The sequence below is a fragment of the Corapipo altera genome, unplaced genomic scaffold (assembly GCF_003945725.1).
Source record: "Corapipo altera isolate COAL_440 unplaced genomic scaffold, ASM394572v1 1, whole genome shotgun sequence".
Lineage (NCBI taxonomy): Eukaryota > Metazoa > Chordata > Aves > Passeriformes > Pipridae > Corapipo > Corapipo altera.
The window spans coordinates 20,232,201-20,257,416 of record NW_020884873.1 but is presented as its reverse complement, the minus strand read 5'-3'; the positions used below and the strand labels follow the sequence as shown (position 1 = coordinate 20,257,416).

The 25,216-nt window shown below is 36.3% G+C and overlaps 1 protein-coding gene across 3 annotated transcripts in view; it reads left to right on the top strand.

Moving 5' to 3' along the window:
* The window catches only part of SCYL2 (SCY1 like pseudokinase 2), a 36,683-nt gene extending 22,176 nt beyond the window's left edge, over window positions 1-14,507 (top strand). The window contains exons 10-19 of one of the 3 annotated variants that reach the window (XM_027653727.1): window positions 1,330-1,341; window positions 1,475-1,597; window positions 2,846-2,959; window positions 3,453-3,585; window positions 5,353-5,471; window positions 6,086-6,186; window positions 6,870-6,936; window positions 7,068-7,157; window positions 8,239-8,358; window positions 8,912-14,507. In XM_027653727.1, the coding sequence (XP_027509528.1) occupies window positions 1,330-1,341; window positions 1,475-1,597; window positions 2,846-2,959; window positions 3,453-3,585; window positions 5,353-5,471; window positions 6,086-6,186; window positions 6,870-6,936; window positions 7,068-7,157; window positions 8,239-8,358; window positions 8,912-9,562 (1,530 nt within the window). In that variant the 3' untranslated portion in view covers window positions 9,563-14,507. The remainder of the gene's footprint in view (window positions 1-1,329; window positions 1,342-1,474; window positions 1,598-2,845; window positions 2,960-3,452; window positions 3,586-5,352; window positions 5,472-6,085; window positions 6,187-6,869; window positions 6,937-7,067; window positions 7,158-8,238; window positions 8,359-8,911) is intronic. The other 2 variants (XM_027653724.1, XM_027653735.1) reach the window with 2 other exon arrangements.
* Window positions 14,508-25,216: the final 10,709 nt, after the last annotated feature.

Here is a 25,216-nt window from a genome sequence, read left to right as displayed (position 1 = left end):
GCTTCTGTGAAGTCTAAATTACTGTATAGTACTTGGTTCTTATTTTAGAGGAGATTTACTAGTTGTTAAATAAGAGGTTTCATTGACATTCTTTTCAAATTTGCAAAAACAATCAAATGATATTTCTCCAAAGCTATAGATGTAACTAACATAGAAACTGTAATTCCACAGCATTACAGAGCTGTTAGAGAAGAACATGTGTTATGAGCACATGTAGGTTTCAAAAAGCCAAGTTTAGGACAAACAAAAATTCTATATTGAAGAAAATTATAAAATCTAACTTTAAAACTCATCTTGTCCGTCTTACCCTCTTTGTCCCAAATATGGGGATATTGCATCAGAAGCAATTTTCATGGAATGAATGAATGATTTTGTGCGTGTGTGCAGTTTAGGAAATTATAAATATACAGTGAGAAAGCACATATTAGCTGCAGTTTAAAAATCTATTTTTCTTCTCTGTAAAGGAAGGCAGATAAATGGGGGAAGTTTGTAATTTGCTCTTGATATACTTCTATTTCTGCATTTTGACACTTCCCTTTGTTTGACATATAGGCACTGATTGCTATGTATTTTTAGACTTAAAAGTTAAGTCTAATTTCCTCCTATGAAATACTTGGCATTTTGTTATTAATATGTTTACATTCAACATAATTTATCCATCTAGTCTAACCTACTTTCTAAAATGGGTCCATATATCAGTGGATACTCAGTGTCACCTCTAGCAAGTTGTCTTGACTGTCTGAGCTGAGATATGAACCTTATGTGTTAGAGACACTCTCTTTGAGACTGAGCCTGGACGAGTGACTTAGAATAGTGACTAATTTTTAAATGGCTAAGCCTGAGCAAGGTGAATTGCACTACATATATGTGCTATTCTAGTGTTATTTTTTAGGTTAATGCGATGTGAGGGGTTTTTGCTTGAGATTTTTTATTTTATGATATACAATTTCCATGTGAAATAGAATAAAGGCATTTTGTGGCCATCTAGTAGTTGCAATATTGTTTTCATTACATCCCTATTTATTCTAGATACGTGGAGTACAGCTTTTATATGTGGAGTTATAATCAAGTGCTTTGAGGACAGAATTTGAGCCATAGGTTTTTGAAAGTTTAGCTTTTTCAATAGTGATGTATGTATAAAGATTTTTCTATGGGTGAATTTTAACAAAAGACCATGGTGTAAATAGAAACAAGAACTCCTTACTTAGCTATTTGGATTTGTTATTTTAGAGAGGTCAGTCTAGAACATGTATATTTTGTTTGATTTGTATTCGCTCTTTTTAAAATGCAATAATATGTCAAAGTGTTTTTTGTCTTCCATGCCTTCAGGCAAGCAACATGGTAAGTGATCACATTTACTGAGTTCTAAGAAAACTTGTGAAGTTTTTATGATATGTTACAATACACTTTAAGTTGTAAATATATGCTTCTGGAGTTAAAACTTTTGGCTTCTGAATTGTCCTTCTTTTAATAGATATTGTTAATCTTCCTGCAAAAAATGGACTTACTTCTAACCAAAACTCCACCAGATGAAATAAAGAACAGCGTTCTCCCAATGGTTTATAGAGCTTTGGAAGCACCTTCAATTCAGATCCAGGTATAGTAATTGCAGCATTTATTTAAAACATTTTTTTCTCTTTTCTTTCAGCTAATGTGCCAACTTTTTGTATACTCATGTGTTTGTTCACTTGGAAAAAAAAAAGAAGATAAAGCTGTTTAATATTCCTGAATATTGAAAGAGATGAGTGTTTTATTAAAGAAAATTTGGTTTTAATAAAATAAAATTTAGTTCCCTTATTTTCCAGGGGGTAACCACTTGACTGGTGTTCTAATGCTCCTGTCTTAAAATCTTACTAGCCACCATAGCAAAAAGTAGGATATGCATTTATACTTCATTGTCTGTGCAGCAGAAACTATGCAGGCATGCATGCTCTTACCTGTCAGTGAGAAGTGGCTTATACTGAGGTCCTTCTGGTAAGAACATCCGTGCTGACAGTTACCTTGGAAGACCTGATTTGCTGTAAAATCATATTAATATACCTTCTGGTGACATTTTTATGTATCTGTATTTTAATTTTTCTCTTTGTTCTTTCTCTACCTTTCTAAAGTTTGTCTGGTTTGGTTTTTTTTTCCTGATATTTTTATGGGAATTAACTTCCAGTTACCCAAAAACATTCAAGGGTGGGAGGGGGAGATAAAGAAACAAAATATTTCCTAAAGAACAATTTGGATAATCAGATTTGACTTCTACCTTTGCAAAGCCTTTGCAATATTATGGAGAAAGATTTTTGGTTTTTAAGTACCTGGCATGAGTTTTTTCTGCATCAGTAGTTTAGTTACTGAGGTATTTACTTGCAACCTACTTAATATTACTGTCTCTTGTTTTTTGCTTTGGGCTGAAATTGTGTGTTTATTTTTTCTCTGTTGCTAAAGTATGTTTAATGCTCTTTTATCTTTCACCCTATCATTGTACTGGTGTTGATAGTAGTCATTCAAATTTGCTTGCTTTATATTAGCTTGATGTAATAAAAGCTAGTTTTTATGTGAAGTTTTTTTGTGAAAATACAAGATGTTCTTGCTATCCAAATATTTTATTATGACTTTATGAATGCTCTCTTTTCTAAAGACTGTTTCCAAGGTTCTGTATTCATACCATGATGCTTTATTATTCTAGCTTTTTTTAAGTGAGTCTGATAGACTAAGGTCAACTTAATTGAACATATTTCCTTAAAAGGAAAGCTTAAGAAGGCATTTCAAACTAACTTTGATATTGAGTAAAATTAGCACTAATTTTATAATAAATGTACATGTTTCTTTTTAAACTTGTATGGAATTCTTTTTGTAGGAGCTTTGCCTAAACATAATTCCCACGTTTGCCAATTTAATAGATTACCCATCAATGAAAAATTCATTAATTCCAAGAATTAAAAATGCATGTTTGCAGACTTCTTCTCTTGCTGTGAGTATCCTAGTAATTTTATCTCTCAGTCCTCAGAAAATGTTGTTACCTTTAATTACTTTGGCTTTTCTGCTGTTGTGTCTTTAAAGAAAATCCAATCAGTGTACTCTGATTTCTTTTTTTAAATTTTGTAAAATACTTTTTACCAATGCAAAAGTGCCATTTACTTCTTTAACAATTTTTAAAGTTGTTAACTTATTGTGTTAATAATACTGTGAAAAATTTCTGAAGTGTGCTCCACAATAATATGCACTGACAGTGTTTGTCATGCAGAAAAGCCAAGATTTTGTGAGCATTATGTAACTATGCATAATATACGAGTGTTTTACTTTCATGACACAAAAGGATTTTTTTGAACTTCTCTTGAACTTTCAGATATAAAGGTTGTAGTTTCAGTAGCACCTGTTTTCTTCTGGGTTTTGTAAGGTTTTTTTTCTTTAACTTGCACAAAAATGTAATGAAGTGTTTGTTTAATTCTTATCATACTTCACAGGTCCGGGTAAACTCACTAGTGTGCTTAGGCAAGATTTTGGAGTACTTGGATAAATGGTTTGTGCTTGATGATATTTTACCTTTTCTACAACAAATTCCATCAAAGGAACCTGCAGTGCTCATGGGAATTCTAGGTAATTAATACTTTCCACTTTCTCATCTTATGTTCTTTCATGTTGTAAATCTGAGAGCTTCCCCATCATCGATCATGTTTACATAGTGTATTTCTAAAATGACTATTTAAAACTTCCTGTTTCTGGTTCTTAAGTACGTCCCTGTTCAGTTACCTTAAGTACTGCAGGTACATCTGACACTAGTACACGTATTTTTAGTCTTCAGGGCCCAGTGCCGTTCTGAGTACTCATTGCAGTTCTTGGGCTGTGACACTTTATGGACTGTTTGCTCCACGGAGCCAGAGAAGCTGTTTTCCTCAGAAGAATGTATGATCTGCCTTCTTTCAGATACTCTTTCATGTCAGATGCTGTGAATGATTGTCTACAAATCTGCTGTTCTTTACTGCAGGTTTTGTTAGACTCATTTTGTTGAATGTTTAAACAAACAGTGCTGCCTTTTGCACTGAAATTGAACATGAGCTGGGTGAAGTCTCACAAAATGACTAACAAAACCTAATGGCTTGTTTCTTCTGGAAGGGGAGACCTCACTCCCAGTTGTGCTTTTCTAGTGTCACTTGGTGCTTGCCTAGCTCAGGGTGGGTGATTTTAACCATTTCAATGCACTCAAGGAGACCAGATGACCAGAGAGAGGTGTAACCGCATGGCCAAGTCTGGAGGACAGTGACCATTTCTCTGACTGACAAAGAAGTGTTGTCAGTAAGACCATTTGTAACAGTTGAGGTGTATCAGCAACAGCCCTCATTAAACACTGTAATAATATGTGATGGCAGCATTATTTTGATTTGCTCAAAATCAGTAAGAAGGCTGTAGTGTTTTAGAACTGTACTATCTGTACTGATTTAGAATTACCTGTTTCCCTTAATCCTTGCAGGTTTGACTTATATTTGCTGTCTAAGAAGAGGGACACTGTGTTTTTTACTTTAGTTGTGTTACTGCTGAATTCTACTCTGATACAGGGAATAAGTGAACCTTTGTTTGGAAATGGCGGACTGAAATCAATTTTATATACTCAGGCAGTCCTTTTCTCCAAAATCATAATGCCGTCTTACTTGTATGTGTTACCTTCTTTGTCTTAGTGACAGCTCTGTTCTACTACCATAGAAAGTGAAGAAAGCTGCTGTGTCTTTTATGCTAATATGTTTAGCATTTGCCACAAGAGCTGGACTATTTAAGCAGAGGACTCTTCCTGTCAGAAACATTATAGAATTTGTGGGCTTAACACTGTGTCCCTCATGGCTGTCAGTATTCTTTTTTTCAGAGATTTTAGAACAGATAAAGATTATGCATGATTTCTGATCCCAAATGTAACACAGCTAGATACTTCTAGGTAACAATATTTATAAAATACCATCAGAGAGCAGTATGATAGTTAATCCTAGCCACTTCAGTGTGCCAGGAGAGAACATATGCTTGGTTAACATAGCTTGATTTCTCAGGGGCAATTTGTCACTTTGTGGTAACTCAGTTGCACGAGATCTATTCAAAGATGCATATTCTCAGATAATTGGATAGAATAATACCTTGACTAGTAACAGTTTTCATGACTTTGGACATTCTCTTGTTCTGAACTGTAGCAAAACCTCTTGCTGTTGTAAGCTTCTGTTGTGAAGGAGTACTTAGTTTTTATAATTCTCTTGGTCGTGTTTGCCCCTGCTTGTGCAGAGTTATCATTCAGATGATCAGTACATACATGAGCGTGTTACTTGGAGTTTGTTCACATTGCTTGCTAACCTTAACAATTTTTGCTATTTTGCTGTTGTATGTTAGGTATTTACAAATGTACATTTACTCACAAGAAGTTGGGAATTACCAAAGAACAGCTTGCAGGAAAAGTATTGCCCCATCTGATTCCTCTTAGTATCGAGAACAATCTTAATCTCAATCAGGTAGGAACATGACTGTTTTGCTTGCTTTTACTTCATAATTATCAAAAAATAAATTTAAACTGTTGTCATGAGAAATTCATACATTACTGGATGTCTGTATCTGTTGTAAAAACAAACAGTACCAAAACCCTTTCAAGTTTTACTGCATTTGCATGTTTAAAGTGTGTTATTTTTCAGTGTGTTTAACGGATCTGGTATAAAATTTCAGAATTAATGCTATCACCTTCCAAATATCCTGCAAAAACAGTTAGCTACTAACATAATAAGAATTCAGATTAAAATACTATGTCACTATGAAATATTTGGAAAGGGAATACCTAGTAGGTTTGTTTGTTTGTTTGAAAATTAATCTGGTAATACTCATATGTGAGGGGTTTCATCTCTGTTGTCCCTTTTTTTTTTTATTTAGTGGAATGTGTTTTTCCCTGTTCCGATATGCACTCTCCTTGTAGTTTTGTATCTAATGCATGATAGCGAAGGTGATAAATTATTTAAAAATCTGCAGCATATCTGACATGATATATTGTAGGTTTTATGAGGTATTACCTGTTAAGTTATATCTGTCTGAATTCCATCTCTCCAAAATTTGAACTTCTTATATATTTCTTTTCCAGTTCAATTCTTTTATTTGTGTTATAAAAGATATGCTTAACAGATTGGAGGCAGAACATAAAACAAAACTGGAACAACTTCATGTCATGCAAGAGCAACAGAAGTAAGTGTTTATGTTTACGTTAGAGAAGTAGTCAGGTTTTTTGGCAAATGTTAGAAAACTCTAGCCATAACAATAAAAAGATTAGGCAATTCTTAGTTCTGTAGTTGAGAATTAGTTCAGTAGTTGAGAATTACCTCAAATAAGCACAATTGTCAAGATTTACTAGTCCTAAAATGATGATAATATTGTGATATTAGTGGATTTATAGAAAAAAATCCCTCTATACAGTTCAGGTACAGTTTATTATTTTAAGTCAGTAATTTTTAATTCATTAAATTCGGAAGTTCATATTGAGCTCTACTAGTATTGTTTGATGCCTTGCTTCTATATGCTAACCTACTTTCCTCTAGTTGCTGAGAAATAAATCATACTGGAGAAACATAAACATTGCAGCCTTTTAGAAGACTGTGATATTTTAAGATACTTAGAGCTATTTTATGGAGTCTGATATGAGGTGAGATTTCTGAGACAAATTAACTTGGACTATCTCAAGTCTGGGTCATTCTGTTCAAAAGGAGGAACTAAGACCACGTGAAATGGTTAGGAGATCTTTACTATTCATCATAGTAACATTTCCCAGTCTCTTAAAGGCATTATATAAAAATGGCAGTGGTCTCATAATGAAATTTTTTGGTATTAGTGATGGATGTGTATCTTTTTGTAATATACTCTGCACTATGTAGATCTTTGGATATAGCTAACCAAATGAGTGTGTCTGAAGAGGCAAGATCTAGTGGTACAAGCAATCAGGTAAGCAACAATATTTTATTATGTAACTTACACATAGAAATTTGAAATTTAAAATTACTTGGTTGATATTTCTGTTACCTTTATTTGCAGCATTTCAAATAATGAAGTTTTGTTTCTTTGAACTTAAACAGATCGACAAGGTATTTAATAGTAGTGGAACTGACCTTCTAACTAGTGGATCTGATAGTAAAGAGAATGAGGTGTCATCAATACAGAAGAAGGTGGGCTTTAGTTTGTTTTGCAATTCAGTTATGTCCAGCTGTCTAATATAAGGCTGATATGGTTGCATAAAAGATTGTGTGTAAATATTTACCTTTTTTAAAGCTTTAATAGAAAAACTAACTACTTTTGTATGGCACATACATAGTCACATGTGCAGGTCCATTGAAAAATGTTCAAATCATATCCTTGAATTTCCATGGAAGCCTTTCCTTGAAAATAGCTGTATACAAAGTAGGCAGCAGTTAGCATTATAAATCTGTGGTCATTTTCTTTCTCCTTAATTATAGATTTCAATGAAACTTCAGCACTGGATTTAGGTAGGAAAACAAACTAGGGACCTTTCTGGTAAAATTACAAAGAGAAATGAAGATAAAATGTAGAATTTCATGTAGTTGCCGAGATTATCATTCACTGTAGAGTTCAAAGTTAAGTGAAAATAAGCAGTCAGTATGGGGTTAAATACAAGAAGCAGAAAAAAACATGACATGAGATAGAATAGTAAACATAAGCATAAACTACTGTAAAATTGTTTTCATACTTCTAATTATGGAAGTGGCTTCCCAGAATCTATATATTTTATAATTTTCATTTCTAGTTATCTGAATCCTCTCACTAATTTTAGACTAAGGGAGAATGATTTCATTATTTTATCCTTCATTATTAACAAAAGTAGAGTTAAAATCCTGAAAAGGTTCTTGAGCAATCTTAAAATAAAATTCCCTTTCCAACTTCATGGTCAATTGCAGCTCTATATCAAGTTAGTAACCATATAAAACCAAAGACTATGAAGAACACTTTTTCTTATGACCAATATTAAGAAGACAAAGCTAAAGTGGTTTTGTTGATATATCTCTTTTATTTCTGTCTGCCCAAATTTCTTCTATTTATTTGCTTTAAGTACTTTTTAGTAATGTGGTAAATGTTATAATAGATTTTGTGCTTATTCACTTTCTCTTTTATGTCTTTTCCTAAATAATCGTATTTTTCTATCATGTATTGAAATGACAGTGCTATTTATGCAATACAAATATGAATGTACAAATCACCATTTCTTGCAACTTAGTACCTTTCCTTTTAAAGGCATCACTTACACTGGAAGAGAAGCAAAAGTTAGCTAAAGAACAAGAACAGGCACAGAAACTGAAAAGCCAGCAACCTCTTAAGCCACAAGCAACTACGATAACACCTCCAGTGAAGCAGGTGAGAAGGAACAAACTACTGCACTGCTTCCATTGGATCTCTGATGCTTTTAGCATTTTTTCCTTCTCTGAGTCACTTCTGTTTTCTCTGGTAGTACAATGGCACAGCTGAGAAAAACTAAATTAAATTTTTGTGTGTCTGGCATTTGCTTCATTAGCAATATTCCAAGAGTTTCCAAGGGTATCATTATTATCAGAGGACCATTGTTCTAGATAAGGAAAAAGGGCATATTAAAATGATTTTGCTCTGAAGAGTTTATTAAGTAAATATGTAAAGGAATTGGGGATAGAAATGGGGCATGAAAGCAGATAGTCACAGTAGTACTTTGTGTGTAGTCTTAGTTGTCGAATTAAAGCTGCCTAACAATTAGTTCTAAGTAGCAAAGAAAAAAACCTCATTTCTCTTGTGTATAATTACATTTTCTGCCCAATTCCATGCAGTAAATTCTAATTTCTGAAAAATTAATGCCAGTTCTACAGGAGCAATGCTAAAAGTGTTGCAAGAGAAGTGTTGTACAGGAAGACCATTTAACTGCATTTTGTGTATTTTGCAGACAAAAGACTTGACAGATACCTTGATAGATAACATGTCATCTTTGACTAGCCATCCTATCAACAAAGCTCAAGTTGCATCTGCGAACAGCTTCTCTTCTGTTCCTTCTATGGGTGTTGGAATGGGATTTTCATCACCCGTTGACAACACAAAGCGAAATATGACAAATGGACTAAATACAAATATGGGTTTTCAGACTGCTGGATTCACTATGGGAGCAGGTCTTGCCACTCCGAATTTCTTCAGTGGTCCAAGTGCAACAGGAGCAACCAAGATGAACATTGTACCAACTGCCAGTATGCCAAATTACAGTCCTATGAATGCTGCATCTGCAGTCTCTCCACTGACACAACAAAACAGACCCCCAGATATGTCTGCTTTAGATAATCTTTTTGGTCCTCAAAAACCCAAAGTTAGCATGAAACAGTTGGCTCAACAGAAATCAAACCAGTGGGTTAATCAGTTTGTCCCACCACCAGGGTCCCCGAATGCGAGCAGTTCAGTCTTGGGACCTCAGATGAACATGATGGGACAGCCTGGCTTTGGTATACAGGGTAATCCTTTCTTTTCTCCTCAGAACTTTGCACAGCCAGCAAACACAATGACAAACAGCAGCTCAGCTAGTAATGACTTAAAAGATCTTTTTGGGTAAAATGTTTTGTTTTCTTCTTTCAAAGACTGATGAAATTTGGATCATGGGTAAGCTGATTAACATCTTTTTTTGATTAGTAAAAGCACGATTTGGGGAAACTTTCAGCCCAGCAAAGTAAAGACTTCTGCACTGGAAAAAAGGCTGATATTGCATTCAGCTGGTACTGCAGTGGAATTGTGCAAGTGCAAAGTCATCTTACATGCTAAAGATTTCCTGTCTCTTTACTGAAAATGAGAATGATGAATGTAGGATGTATATATACAACTGAAAAAGAAGTATATCAGAATTGTTCAGAGGTGTACTCAATCAACTCCTATGAAGTTTCATACAAAATTTTGTTTCTTAGGCTCACTAAAAATGCTTCGGGTATAATGATTCTAGTGAATGCAACCCTCCACAATTATTCGTGTTACCTGAATTTGGCACAAACTGTCATTTTGCCATATGACAGTTTGAAAAAAGGAAATTCTTATGCTGGCCCAAAAATACCAATAGCCATGTTATATAGAAAGAGCTCTAAACAATAACTGTGAAAGAGGCTAAGAGAGCATATTTTGACTTTCTTTTCTATCTATATAGGATAATTATAATTAATATGGTGGTAAACTACAACAAGATTCATCAGGCATAAGAAGTTGTTTTAAAATTTTGTACAAGTTTGGGACAGGGTAAGGACACTGCTTCAAAGGTCATGCTTGTTTACAATCTCTTTTATAATGCCAGATCCTTGTTACAAGCCCCATAGCAAAAGCAACGTACCACTTAAGCAGGATTTTAAAATACATGTGGTGACTTCATCACAGTTATTATATATTTCAGTGTTTTGGCTTATTGGATACTGCTTCTAACTGATGTGTAAAAAAGAATAATGGTAGATATGAAACCTCACAAAATGAATGTTCTCTGTAAAATTCACATATTGACTGCCACAACTGTGTAGCTAAACAGTTCTGTGTAACCAAACACACATTATATAGTTACACAGAAATATCTTGAATTAATCCATTATTTTTGGCTCAATTGAGAAGGTGGAAAAGGATTGCCTTGTACAAGTTGCACATGAGTGTGTGAAAAAGCAGACTGCCGTAAATTGCCTTGACGAGAATGAACTATTTAATTTTGTTTTAACTCAAGTCGTTATGAAGGATAGATTGACAAAGTGAGTTCTCAAATACGGATTTGTAAGCTCTAGAATATATGGTAAATACACAGGTATTTCAGATCCTTTTTATTGTATTGCTCTAAAGTCAATAAAGCTCTCCAGAAATCCAAATAGTAGTTTCTTCTACTTCCCAGAAGGTGTATGTTCAGCTTGCCCATGATGGAATCTCTGCTCTGTCAGATACTACTGTTGGGGTTTAACTTTTTCTTTCCTAAGAATTTCAAGAGCTTTCTTACATAATATTTTGAAGACTACAGATGGCTATTTTGAGAAGGAAAGAACTAGTTACCTTTTTTATGGAAAGCCTACCTGCTTTATTTTTCAAAGCCTTTCACTGAAGAACCTGCTCATTCATTTGCTGCTTAAGAAACCAAAGGGCCTTATGCTGTAAATGTGACTTGTATTTTATTATATTTCCACAGTTCCAAGCAGTAATAGCATTTAAGCATATTTCTTAAAGAATCATTTATGTATTACAGCTGCTGCCTTAGTCCTGTTATTTTACAACACCTGGGACCAATGAAGTTCTGATCTAGAAAACAATCCCTGACACATTGTAATGCTTATGTGGTGTTAATATTCATGGTAAACATTGTAGGTTATATTAAGAGATCTGTGTAAATTTAAGTACAATACTAGAGCTGTTAAACTATATAAGTTCATTTGCTGTTACTAGTGCTCTATACTCTCAGTCACACTAATGTCTTCTTTTATGTCACCTCTTGAAAGCTGCGTTTTGTTAAGATAACTTAAAGCAAGCCTTTGAAGAATTACTTGAATCTGTAATTCTCTAAATTATTGGGAAAATAAGTTTATATTAAAAGCAACATCTCATAGGACTCTACAATGTATTAGATTAATACATCTCTGGCAAAGGCAGTCTTAAATGTCAGTCTCTAGGTCTAGGGTTTCAGTCACTGAGCTCCCTGGACTGCGGGCTTTTCAGAACTGGATTTTAATTTAACTTTTTTGAGAGGATATTAACTGAAAATATTTGGTAAGATTTCATATAGTAGACCTTCTAAACTGTGGGCTTGGGGTATCTGCTTTTGGCGTGGACTACACAAGAACATAATCTATTTTGTAAGAATAAAGTAAAAAAATTCCTACAAGTTCAAATTAAAAGAGGCTCTTGTATGAAGTGGTAGTACAATGGAATAAGGTTTTTATCTGTCTCAAGCAATAGGATTTTTTCCATTTATATTTGAAACATAATTTTGATTTCTTGTTTGCTGCAATTTTCAGAATGAGCAAAACAGAAAGAAACAAAGAAAACTGAAAAGGGTGCTTTATGAAAGTCATAACAAAATCTTCCAATTACTTAAAAATAAAAGGTAACTAGTTAAAATGAGCGAGTCAAATTCCTCTCTCATGTAGATGCTTCCTGCTCAGTGTGTCAGGAAACTGTGTGTATGTGAGGTTCTCTAATTATTTCTTCTTTACTTAAAGAGGGCTTGCAAGAGGTAAGTCACTGCAGCCGTGTAGCAGTACTGTACTGCTACAGTAGTTTTTAGGAAGCCTTGTCCAGTTAATCTCTCCACTTGCAAGTGATTGTCCTGAGGCCCTGCAAGAGGCTGGAAGACTCATATTGTGTCCAAAGGGAATACCATTGTTTGAGAGCAGCAGTTATACTTCACATCCAAGTTGTTGTTTGGGAAAGAGTGTGGATATTCCAGGAGCCTTCTGTGTCTGGACTTGGACGGGAAGCAGTGTTACATCTAGCTTGGTCGGAAGCAGAGGGTCTGCCTAGCCCTAATGTAAAATAAAATGGAGAACACAGGTTTGAAATAGGTATCTGACTAAGAAATTACAAATACTGTTACTGAAATAGTAACCTGATAAAAAAATAAGTTCTTTTTTACAATGCCTTGAACAAGACTGTAAAGTACACTAAGTTTCTGCCCTTTTTAGTCAACCTAATTTGAAGGAAAAAATGTGGAAGCCCAGCAGGTTATGAGTGTATCTTTATTCTACTGTGGAAATTAGAGCAGAGTCTGGGCTGAAGTGCCCAGCCCAGATAGTTTACATTAATTTTAAAGGGGAGGTAAATAGAAGGGAGTAAGTTCCTATTCTTTAATTGATTTATCTATATTGTATTCACCACAAAAGGAGAAAAGAAGTGAAAACAACTGCACATCTTACATATGTGCCTCAGTTGTGCTTTAGCTGCTCTGGTGTATGACTGCACCAAGTCAGCAGTGTTTGCTGTATTAGAACTGTTGGTTCCATTTGGTTTTAAGTATGAAAGTCTCTGAAGTACCCTCTGAAAACTCAGAAAGCAATCTATTCTACTAGAGGGAAAGATTGTATTAAAGAGGCTTGAAAAACCTTCTCTGCTTGGGCTGGTGGAGAGGAACGTTAAAACTACTGAGTTACAGGTTAGTTTATAAGCCCCTAGGTCTGACTCTTTCAGGAGGTGTCATTTCAAGGATGGAGGAGGGAGCAGATTTTCTGTTCCTTTTCATCATGCTGGTGGTGTGAATAAGGCACAGAACAGCCCATGGAACCTGCTCATGCAGGAAGACAGCAGTACCAGAGTCTTTTGAAAGGTAAAAGAGTCCACCAATTATTTGGGAGATGTGGAGAGAAATTTTTTTACTGGGAACATGGGTAGTATGCCCTAGTTTGTTTCAATGAAGATACTGTGATCTCCTCTCTGTGAGTAAGAAGTGTTGTGGGGTAGTTGTAGCCTACACAGGTGCTGAGTAGAAGGCTGGATTTTTGGATGTGTAGGTACACAACATTTCAAGCCTTATTCTTTAAAACTTTTCTGTTAAGTTTTGTCTTTTTAGCAACAACTGTTTCACATTTACGTGGAACCTTAATAAATACCCTGATGGCCTTTTAAAGTAAGGAAAACATATGTTAACTTTTGTATTATAATCCCTGTTGTAATGTTATTGGTGTCTGTAGATAGACAAGTGTGTGTATAGATATATGATTTTAGATTTTTCAGCTCAACTGCACCAAAAAACCCCCAAAATTAAATGAGAAGTTAGATTTTAATCAAATTCCATAAAGCTTCCATACAGGTTAAGAATTATATGATACTTGTGTTATCTATTATAAATGTACGTGCTTAATCTGCCTATGTCTATGTGACTTAAGCATAAAAAGAAAGTTTTTAAAACGTAAGTTTATGAACACTGGATCTTGCATTGCAATGAAGTTTTTGGACTTTAGAGTGACCTTTGTTTATTGATTAGGAGTTTTCTATTGGGGATGGGTGGGGATGCTGATTTGTGCCATTTCCAATGAAAGAAATATAGGGAGGGAGAATACAGAAAAAGTACCTTGTTGTATATGTGGCCCCTTTTTTGTTCTTTGTTAAGAGATATGCTGCATTTTATATACTCATTGTGAACTTTTACTCTGAAATAGCTGTGAGGAAACCTATCTGGAGAATTTCAGATGAGTTAGCTTATTTTCAAGTGAGGTCCTGCCTTGTACCTTACTTTCCATTGGGTTTTGGCTGCTTTGTAAGGAGGTTACACAAGGCAGTAAAACCTTGGATTCATACACCAAATCCTCTTGCCTTCCAGGCCTCACACTTGTATCAACAGGACAAATAAGCTCTGAAGTTGTATTGACTTTAAGTTCTCTGACACAGTACTAACTGCTGTACAGATTTCTGGGATGAAGTTGTAAATCAAAATATGTTACAGTGAACTCAGGCCATGTGCAAAATATTTAATATTTGTTTATTTGTCTAATTGTACAATCTCTGTATGAGTGGCAGTTTTATGTTTTGATTGTAAAATATTAAAGTTCTCATGAGATTTATAAAGTGATGTTACTGTAGTGTCGGCTGTGATTCATAAATAGAACTGTCATAGCATGGCATTAGTGTATATCCAGTTTATTGGACAGCTCTTCCAAAACAAATTTATTCTTGTATCAACTTTTAGATCAGTTACTTTAAAAATATGTAAAAGATACGGTGGCAGTTTTGAGAAGTTCACATCACTTTGTACTCTGAATTAGGTTGCCTATGGAAATAAATGAACTTTTCATATCTTCATGTTGAAAGATATTTTTATTTAAAATTTCCATTAAATTAACTAATGGTAACTTCTGCAGAAAACTCTTTCACTGTATATTTAGTTTGAAATACATCTTATCCCGCATACTTTTGAGTTCATTTCTTAGAGTCATTGCTGTCCAGACGTTTGTAAAATGTCATCACATATTGCCTTCATGCAAAGAATTAAAGTCCTGGGGAAAAACTGATGCACTCGATGTATCTAAAATTACTTTTTCTGAAGGAACGCTAAGCCCATGCTGGAATCTGGGGTCCTCGTGCCACATAGTGATCTCAATTGGCATTTTCACTGCTCATTGACCCAGAAACCAGCCCTTTTTCTAAACCTGGGTTTCAAAATACACCACTTTGTCAGGTTAGTTTTCCAGCACTCTGAGGGAAGGTAGTTCTCAGCTCTTTATATGGTATAAATTGATAAAGTATGAGACATCTGATCTGCTTAGAAGTATCATTGTTGGCTGGAGATGGTGTGGGAGGAGAGAGTAAAAAAGGAAAAAGATAGTTTAGGTGAAAATGTGAAGGTAGCATCAGGTGGCTTCAGTTCTCTCTTCACTTGCTGAGGATGACAGTAGCCCCATTCCTTCCGCAGCTGTATCTGTCAAGTGAGTACAGCCTTGTCACTGCTGAGAAAAGACCTGCCTTAATTTGCTCAACAGATCACAGTCCTGATCTGACTTGTATGTCCTTTACCATGGTAATGTTCTCTTTGTCCCTCTATTTCTGGATATTGGTAGGATCCATAACTTACCTGTTTCTTTTGGAGGAAGGTCCCAGGTGCTGAAATCCAGGTGTTTTGGGTTGGTTTGTTATGGCTTAAGGTTGAAATTTTCATAAATTCTTTCATGAAACTCTTTCATCTCTGCTTCATCACTTAATTATCTCTAGTCCTACCTTTTATATTTGTCATATACCAGAGCTTTAGGTTAATCTTTTTTATATCGGTGTTTGTAGGGCTGTGTTATCCTATGGAGTTTGCAGCTGTGAGGAATGCAGCTCAGTAAATGTAGGAAATTGGCTCTTTGTGAGGAGTTATGCAAACAGAAATGGTTCATTCAATGTTGTCTTCCTGTTGCCAGACACAAGTGCACTTTTATCCTGCATCTCAGAAATTCCCTGTGCTCATGTCACCTGCTGGAGGCCACTGCACTTGCTCAGTAGATTGAAAAACTGGCTCTTGAGAGTGACAAGGGGGATTCTGATTTCTTGTGCCAAACTTACAAAGAAAGAACTGAGTTTATACTCCTACCCGTGCACAAACCTAACAGCAGCTAAATAAGTACTAGTTATTCAAGCTCTAAAAAAAACTTACTAAGTATTCCAGACATAAATTTTAAACTGTAAAATGCTAAAAAAAAAATCTTTTTTTTTCTCTGTAGGACACCTGCATATGAACTATACTGTTATGGCTCTAGTGCAGTTTCTTACTGCAAATTAAGGGACTTGTGGATGTGAAGCAACTGGAAACTTAGAAATTATAGAGATTTAATGACCTGCCTACATCTGCATACCAATTTTTGAAGGGTTTTTTGTTTGTGCTGTAGTTATTATTTGGCCTTTTTTTAATGGAATTTCTTAAAATACTTCACCTTTTGGACAACATTCAAAAGACTAAATTTTACACTCTTCTGCAGTAATTAGCCATTCAAATCAAGGATAATGAAAGAAGTAGCTCCATTCGAAACCACATCAATGAAAACGTTGTTATCTTTGACCTGAAAACCAAGGATTGGGAGCTGAAGTTACTATACTGGCACCATTTGTTCGTGTCTGTCTCCATGTATCCTTAATGCTAGCTTAGGACTATGGTTTGTAAGAGTAAACAAAACCAAAACTTTTTAGAGCTTTCTTTCCAGCAGGTTACTTAAGAACCAAGCACCACAAGGCAGAATAACTGCTGATTTTCTGAACAGAAAAATCAAACATTAGAGCAGAGAACTAAAAAACTAGAAATACAAATCTTGCCCCTGCCATGCTGATGAAATAAACACTTAACTAATAGCACCAAAGCTGTGAGTGTTTGGCTGATGTCACAGAAGTGACTTCAAATACTGCAAATAAACAAAAATGCTAATGAAGCAATCAGATGAGACTGTTACTACAGCAATAAATTTCATCTGAAGAATCTATCGTAACATGGCACCAGATTTTTTAATTATTTTTATTTTTTTAAAATTTCTAGAAACAATCATGTCTTACAGTGATTGCTCAAAAACTTCATCTGTTGGATAAAACTAGGAAGAGAAGTAGTTTTTGATGTGGATTTCTGACTTGATAGATACTAAATGTCATGTTGCAATTGAAGTGATTTCAATATAAAGTACTATTGTATTTTCATCATTATCCTGTGCAGGATTAAATTAATATTTAATCTGTTCTTTTTTTATTATCTGGCAAGCAGGAAACTGTTAAATTAGTTGAGTTTTTTTTCAGTTTGATTGTGTATATATGCTTTGTTTCCTAAAGAATTAATTCATGGATTGTTACTGATTGACAACCATTATGAGAGAAGGATTTACAGTGAAATAACACATTTGCAATATCCTCACTGCCACATTTTGCAAACCAGAACCATACAGCTGAAACTCTTTGCTTAAACAAGCACTATAAACATTTCTTAAGCTAATCAGATCATTATCTGGCTGCTGGGTAGGAGCTATTTCCTTATTCTTTTCGTGTCATAGATAGTATAAAGCCTTGATTTTCTGCACGTTGGAGAGATTAAATAAGTGGAGGTCTCTTCACACATAATTGCCAACTTAACTGAGCTTAATCCCATGTATACCAATTCTTTTGTCAGAATTTTCCTTTGGACCATGTGCCTTTTACTTTTCCAGGCCCTTTCTGATGCAGCCGTCTCTTACATATCCTTTCTCTTGAATATTTTTTTTTTGCATCCATGCTCCCAAGCAGCACATGGCTGTGTAAAGCTTTGTCAATTTTGTTTTTCTGGTGATACTTGGTAAGGGAATGCTGAATTTATGACAGTGACAGTCTGAATTTTGTGCCTGATACCTTATATCTGGAGGCTTTTGTTTTGCCGTCAGGGGCTAAAGAAGGGAACCTAACATGAGGCTCTGCATCTCGGCTTGATGGTCTGGCTCTGGCAAGCTGATGGAGAGGGTAGATAAGTAGGCATCTGTTTCCCTTGCTAGCTCTTTTACAGGCAGCATGAGACCAAAGGAGAAATGATAAAAGCAGCTGCAGGTAAGTGATCTGCAGGATTACTGAATCCAGATCCCAGAGTGATACAGCAACCCTTCAGAGCAGAGAGGCAGATTTCAGGGAATGCCTGAAAAAAAAAAAAAGGAGGAAAGACAGTGGAAAATGTCATCTCCAAAATGTCAGAATATCTAGTGCCAACTCCATAGGCTTGGACCTATTTTCTTTGAAACAGTGCCCCCTGCCAAACTGCTCTGCTCAAATTCCTGGTGCCTGTGCAGAAGTGCTGGTTGATGCTGTCTCATGGAAGAGCTTAACTGGTCCTGACAACTACTGCTACTGCTGCTGCTGGGCTGCTGCTTGAGCTCAGATTTAATTTAATCTTAACACACTTATTGGAATGTTTCATTATGTTTATTTGTCTTGGAAAAGGTTACTTTGTTAAATTGAATGATTGTGATTAGGAAGTTGAATAAATCCCTTTTTTCCACTCTTTGTTTTGCTGTAGCAGACATTTTCTGGAGAAAGGTAGGTAAAATATTCAATAGCTAAATATGTATACATACAGATTAGAGTTATTAAAAAGCAACTGTATTAAAACTGTGCATTTTAAAACAAATTTATTTGAACTAAAAGCACTGGGCTGAACTGTGCATTATTGGTCACCGTGTCTTTCAAGACTCCATAATTGTTTAATTTCATTTTTATTCAGTTCCTTTTAATGCATGCATTGTAAGGGAAAAGAAGATTTTTCTTTGTCAGTGTTTCTCAGTTTCTTAACTTGGAAAAACTAGTGGGTTTAAATTGAAATAGAACTGGTTTCCTTTCCACTCTTTCAAAAAAATCTCAGGCAGTGGTGGTTATTTAGTCAGTGATTTCACCTAGCTTAGCAATGGGAGTATCTTTAAAAGTCTGGCAAAAGCATGCTTTTTTTTATTTTTTTAATTTCTAGGTTGTAAGAGATGACATATTTAGACACTGACATCTGTTGTCAGAACTTAAAATATTAATTTTAAATGGAACTATTTTGCTCAATGAAACAAAATGTTGATTATCATTTTAAACTGCATCTCTCTCTATGTAATAATTTTTAAACAAGAAAGGGTTACACGAAAGGTATTCTGGAGCTTATTTTTTTCTGACATAAATAAGCCCTAACTGCAGTTCAGCCTAAGTGCAACTCCCCCTTCAAGTAAACTATCTCATATGTAGATTTTCAGCTGTTTTTTTAAGATTAATGTGACTGCTCAGTCATCCTTCTCCCCCATTCCTTCTCAGCCCTTTGCAACTACAAACCTGTTGCCCACTTTCAACCCTTGTTTGATGAAAGTGTTGTTAAAATACTAAAGGTAAAGAATTAATGTAAGTTTTAGGGTAACTGTTACCTCACTAGAGGGACCAACTTTACCCTTCAAGTGAGGGAAGGGCTGTAGATAGAGATAACTCTGGTTAGACACTAGAAAATTCATGTAAGGGAGAGCCCTGGGAAGGCAGGTTTTATACATTCTGATCTTCATGTAGAAGCCAGTTTCATTTACATATCCCGCAGTTTTGTTTTCCAACAGTATTTAAAAGGGAAGAATTTTTTCATTAGCTTTTATTACAGAGTTTTCTTTTGAAGAGTTCAGATCTAGGATTAGAGGAACACAATGAGCTATGTGATATAATTTGGTAAATCAATCAAGCAAGAGGCTATTTACAAGCAGGGTATCACTACAGGTATTTACAATTGCTATGATATGTATATACTACCTGCCATAGATTATCTGTTAAACATGAAGAGAAGACAATACCAAAGACTATTCTCCTCCAAAATGTATTTTCCCAGTAAGAGCAAAAGGGAAACCACAAATTTGAAGAGATGGAATCATCTTTTGAGTAACTTGTAACAAAAAGATTTCTAAAAACATCAAGGCAGTTTCTTACTGATAGTGACAGGCTGTATATAAAAGGTTGTAAGAGATGGTAATTTTGAAAATGACCTGTAAGATGTAATAAAACTGCCATAAGGTGTCGCTATAACCCAAGAAACATTCAAATAAATTGCAAACATTATAGAAATGTTCTTATCCAGCTACAAGGCTTTCCTTATACTGCTTTGTGAAAGTAAAAAAGGACCCACTTTTAAAAGAACATACTGTATTCCTGTATGCACAGAAATTATCATCAATGTATTAGTTAGTGCAATGATGTGGAAACTTTGTCTTTTTTTTTTGGTGGAGAAAGACACGTACTTCACATAGGAACTTTCCACATAGAAATGCTTTAAAGCCCTCTTACTTACTGTGTAAGGTGTAGGAAATTACTACTTAATTAGCAGTTTCCAGTAATGAAAATTATAAATAAGAATTCTTATTTCCATTATTGTTTTACTTGTTGCTAGATCCCGGGAGCCTCTATTTTTATTTTGTGTCCAACTATGATCAAATACCTTTCGTATCAGTGATCTGATCGGGAAGCAGAAACTAGAAACCAAAGATGAGTTTTTTTAACCATTTGAAATTAGTGCTGATTTTGCTGCAGTCATTAGGGAATCAAACATAGCATCTGAAAATTTGATTTGAGCAGACTCAACCCAAAGCATTTTAAGTCGTCAGGAAAGCACTCAGTTCTCATATACGGTAAAATAGAAATCAGGATCCTGAAGTCTTTGAATCCATCTTCATTTATGGAGGAAAACTATAGATGTAAAGCCATAGGTTTCAAAACCTGAAGAACCATATTGATCATTTATTCCTAACCCCATGGGATCCCAGGTCACCCCTTTCATCTTTGACATCAAATGCTGTAGATCTTGAAGGCTGAGAGACTCTTACAGATGCCAATAGAAATACAGTCTCCAGTACACCAGTCACTGTACAGAGGGATAATTGATTTCACCCCAAAGTTTCATGCCTAATGATAAAATATGCTTGTCATCTGAGTGGACCTTTAAGGCACCACTTAGGGACATGGCTTAGTGGTGAACTTGGCAGTGCTGATTAACAGGGGGATGCAATGATCTTAAAAGTCTTTTCCTGAAGGGATGATTCTATGATTCTATAAACTTTTTCACAGAATCACAGAAAATTCTGAATTCGGTCTTGTCCATGGGCAAAGCATTGTCAAACTCACACTGCTGTAAATATTAAAGTCTACCAACTGTAAGGCCCACATGCAGATGAAACCAACATTCATCACTTCTGCTTCATTACTTTGCTCCATTTGAAAGAAAAGGAAGTATTTAAAACTTCCAAAGAGACTTAATTTTGAAACATTGAAATGTTTTAATTCAATTTAATTTTAAGAAATCTTCAATTAGGAAGACAGGTCACAAGGATTTTCTAGCCTTTGAGCTCTTGGTAAGAGCTAAAAAGACAAACTCATCTCACTTTACCAAAGGAAGGTTCCTCCAAATAACAAGAACAAACTGTGATCCAACAAGCAGCCCACAAGCACCAGGGATGTGATCATATGGCCTTGAACTGAAAAGAAACTGATTAAAAATTAACAAAGTTATTCTAGTCTGACCTTGGCTGCCCAGGCTGTGACAATGCTTTGCACTTGTGTGTGTTTCCACTGGAGGACCCCAGCAGCCTTTGGTTGCTGTTAGGGTTGATCACACAGCATCTCTATGTTAATTCAGTAGAGACACCAGAAGGTTAAATTGACTGTTAGTGACACCCTGTTAGTGACAGGGTATCAATTACTATGATAATTAAATATTTGTAAAGAGTTCAAAATTTTATGTTTTGCAAGCATTGGGAAAAGTGGCTGCTTGCAAGGCTGTATCAGGCATCATATTAATGAGAAGCACACTTGTCTGAATAACACCTGCATATGAAATGTGTATGCTATCCAGTCTGCACTGAAACCAAGAGCAAAAGTCCTTTAAATGTGGCTAGGACTTTACCCCAACCATTATTTTGAGGAATCATTGGTAGGAGTAGCATAAAGATGATTTTTTGAGGCTTTTCAACAGAAGAAATAACTAACAAATTAGATAGCCTCTAGTTGTACTTTTACCTGTAGAAACTACTCTTCCGTGTAAGACTTATGTTTATTGTTAACTCTGATGTTTGATTGCTTAGTTATCTTAAGGGGCTGCTGCAACCCTGAATCAAACCCTGTGTCTGCAAGGCGCAGTTATTTTTGGGGCATATCTCCTATATGTGCACTTGACCAGTTTCCAAGTTTTCTTACAACTCATTTTTTTCTTGAAAATTATCCTGAGGTAATGATAGTATATAAGCCCACAGCAATGGCTGTCTGCATGCTGGTTTTAGGTCTGTATTGGTGTTAAAACACAGTTTTGATACAGCCTTCCTAGGGTTCTTTGAGGATGTGAGTCTGTAGTTTCAGTAGTGGCTACAAGTTGTGAGAGCCATAAAGTTTTAATTTTACAAAATATTTCTTTGCAAGTGCAGGCAAATGCTGTGTCTTGAACTTAAACTCCAGCTTGCAAGCAGCAGACTTAAAATGAAATTATATAGTACAATACACTGTGTTTTAAGAAGGTCTGAGATAGCAAAAGAAGAATCACAATAGAGTATAATTTCTGAAAAGAAAATTAGGACATAGGTTTGAAACAGGAAAGAAAAATGTAGTAAAAATGGCAGCTGGGTCCATAGGGGCTATAGTGTTAGGTCTTGTTAAGGAAGAGAGATTTCCTCAGCTGATGCTCCAAAATGTGTACTGGGATTAGTCACATAGGGAATGCCATGGCCTCATCCAGTACATTCTTGTTGAGACTTGGGTGGTGTCCCAGAGATGGTGCCCCAGCAGGATCAAGGCACTGCAAAGCTGCTGTGACACACTCTGCAGTTTACTAGTCTGTACCTGAGGAGGAGGAAACAGAGAAACAGCACTGCTCCTATGGAGCTGCCTCCCTGCAAGAAAAGCAAGAGTGACTAACATCCTTTCTTTAAGCCTTAGGGAAAGGGTATATGAATTTGAAAATGGGATACTACTGCAGCACTACAGAAGTGCAGGCAGTGAAGAATTGCAAAGAGTAAAGAGGAGGGAGGGATGAAACCTGCTGTGAGAAATGTGTAATTCTGTTAATGGCCCTACATGCACGAAGGGAACATACCTAGCCAGGGGCTAGCCAGGATATATCTCTGAGGAAGCTACTTGAATCAGTCCCAAATGCATGAAGGACAGACTTCAGATATCCATGCAATTAGAGAATGAGTGGATAAATGAATAAAGCCCTGAATTTTAAGCATAGCTTCTTTCTTGTGTCTACTCTGTGATCTCTTTATCTGAAGCATGATCAGAACCCTGGAAAGAAGGGCAAGCTAAAACGCTCTGTTCCACAGCTGCTGGGAGGTATGGGTTTTGAACACCACTTTCCAGCCTGAGCTCTAGTCTTCCAAAGTGAATTCCTGCACTAGACTTTGCACCATTTTCAGTTCAGAGCTGGGTTCCTACATGGTTTCAGGTGTTCAGCTGCCATAAGAACATCCAGGAAACTCTCTCAAATGCTAGCAAATTAATGTTTGTTTAAATGGAAGACAATTTGATTATATATTAATTTTATATGTATATAGCCCTAAAACCATACATACCTCTGATGTCTGGCGGTTGACCTGCTAGGGTTCATTTTCTGAGTGCCTTGTGGAGACTGGAGACACTGTTTTAATGCATTGTGTGGGGCCTTTCCACAGTGGTGACCTGGCTGCTCGGGCTGTCTGCAGGCCCCAATGAGCCAGGCTAAACCAGGGCCAGGGATCTGGAGTGAGAAATCAGGAGGATTTACTTCCTTTTACTCAGTTTGGAGATGGCCAGATTCAAACTTGAGCAGTGCGAGGAGGAGGCAGAGGAGAAATAGGAGTTGCAGCTGCTCCCAGGGCAGCAGGACATGCTGCAGGGAGAGTCATTGGGCAGTCCTTGGGTTGGCAGTGAGAGCAGTTGCTGTTCCACCCAACTAGATAGAAATACACCCAGAGAAGCTCTGCTACAGGCATGTGGGTAGGTAATGTTGGGAGCTGGTGGTCCCATGTTCCTACTGTTCGCTGTGGGAGGACTGTCTGCAAGGACAGAGGCTGGAGTTTTCTGATGCTTCTCTACATCATATGAATTATTCAACAGCAGAGCCAGTTTTGCTCCAGCTAAGCAAAACCTTCTCTGCTCCTAGGTATGTTCTCTCTCATCTCTCTGTCTTCTCTCTCTCTCTCTCCTCTCTCCTTTCCCTCTCTTCTCTTCTCCTGATTAGTACCAGGAGTAAAGGATTTCAGTGAAAGCTACTTGCCTGCCTGACATAACCATGAGGAAGTGTATTTTCTAACATCCTCTTCCTCAAAGTGGAGCTGGGACAATCCAGACGTTTGGTATTTGTATTATGGAGACATCTAAAACCCAGAGACTGAGGGCCTGTGCAAGGAGCCAGGAGAGGAATGGATAGGTGGATGTATAGTCCTTGCACGTCTTTGTCCCATGTTTACATCCCATTCAATCCAACTCAATTCAAACATCCAAATGAGGAGTTTGTAAGTGAAAACAACTCAGATAGGGTTTATTTCTCTGGAGGAATCACTTTCTTGCTTTCTTTTTTTCTTCTCTCTGTCTGTAGAGTTTGGATAGACCAAGCTCTGAACAGAACTTACAAGGAAAGTAAGGCCACTGTGCCTGGAAGCATAATGTCAGTGTAGGTCAGGAGGATTACCAGAACCATGGCAGCTTGCTTAGGGACACCAGGTGGCCAGAGGCAGAACAGGAGCTGGGGTTTGTGGTTGGGCAGCAGCCTGCCCATCTGCCCTCCACATGGCAACTGTCAGCTGGGGACTTCCAGGAGAAACCAATTCTTATCCTGCTGGTGGCCTGATGAGGCACTGGTGGGTTCTTGTTTTAACTTTTCTTGGCAGAGTAAGGTAATATGCCAAACACAAAGCTCTCCCTTTTTCTAACAACCCGTGAGGTTTGTGCCTTCCCTGTCACCCAAAGAACAGAGAAGGGCTGACAGGGAAGGGAGTATATGAAATAGTTTGGTTTTTTGGTTTGGGGGCTTTGAGGTTTTTTTGTTGATTGGTGGTGTTTGGGTTTTTTTTTGCTCGTTTGTTTGTTTGTTTGTTGTTTGTTTTTGTTTGGTTTGGTTTGGTTTTGGTTGATTGTTCTGTTTTTTGGGGTTATTTTTATTCTTCACTTGTTGTCTATAACCCACATCCAATAACTGAAGCCTTGCCAAAAGCAGAAATTCTTCATTTGACTCCAGCCAATGTGCAGGTATGATGAGCATACTGGTGGGCTGCATTTCCTTGCAAGTTTTCATTAAGTACTTTCTGCCATGCTAGGAGAAGCATTGCCATCATGA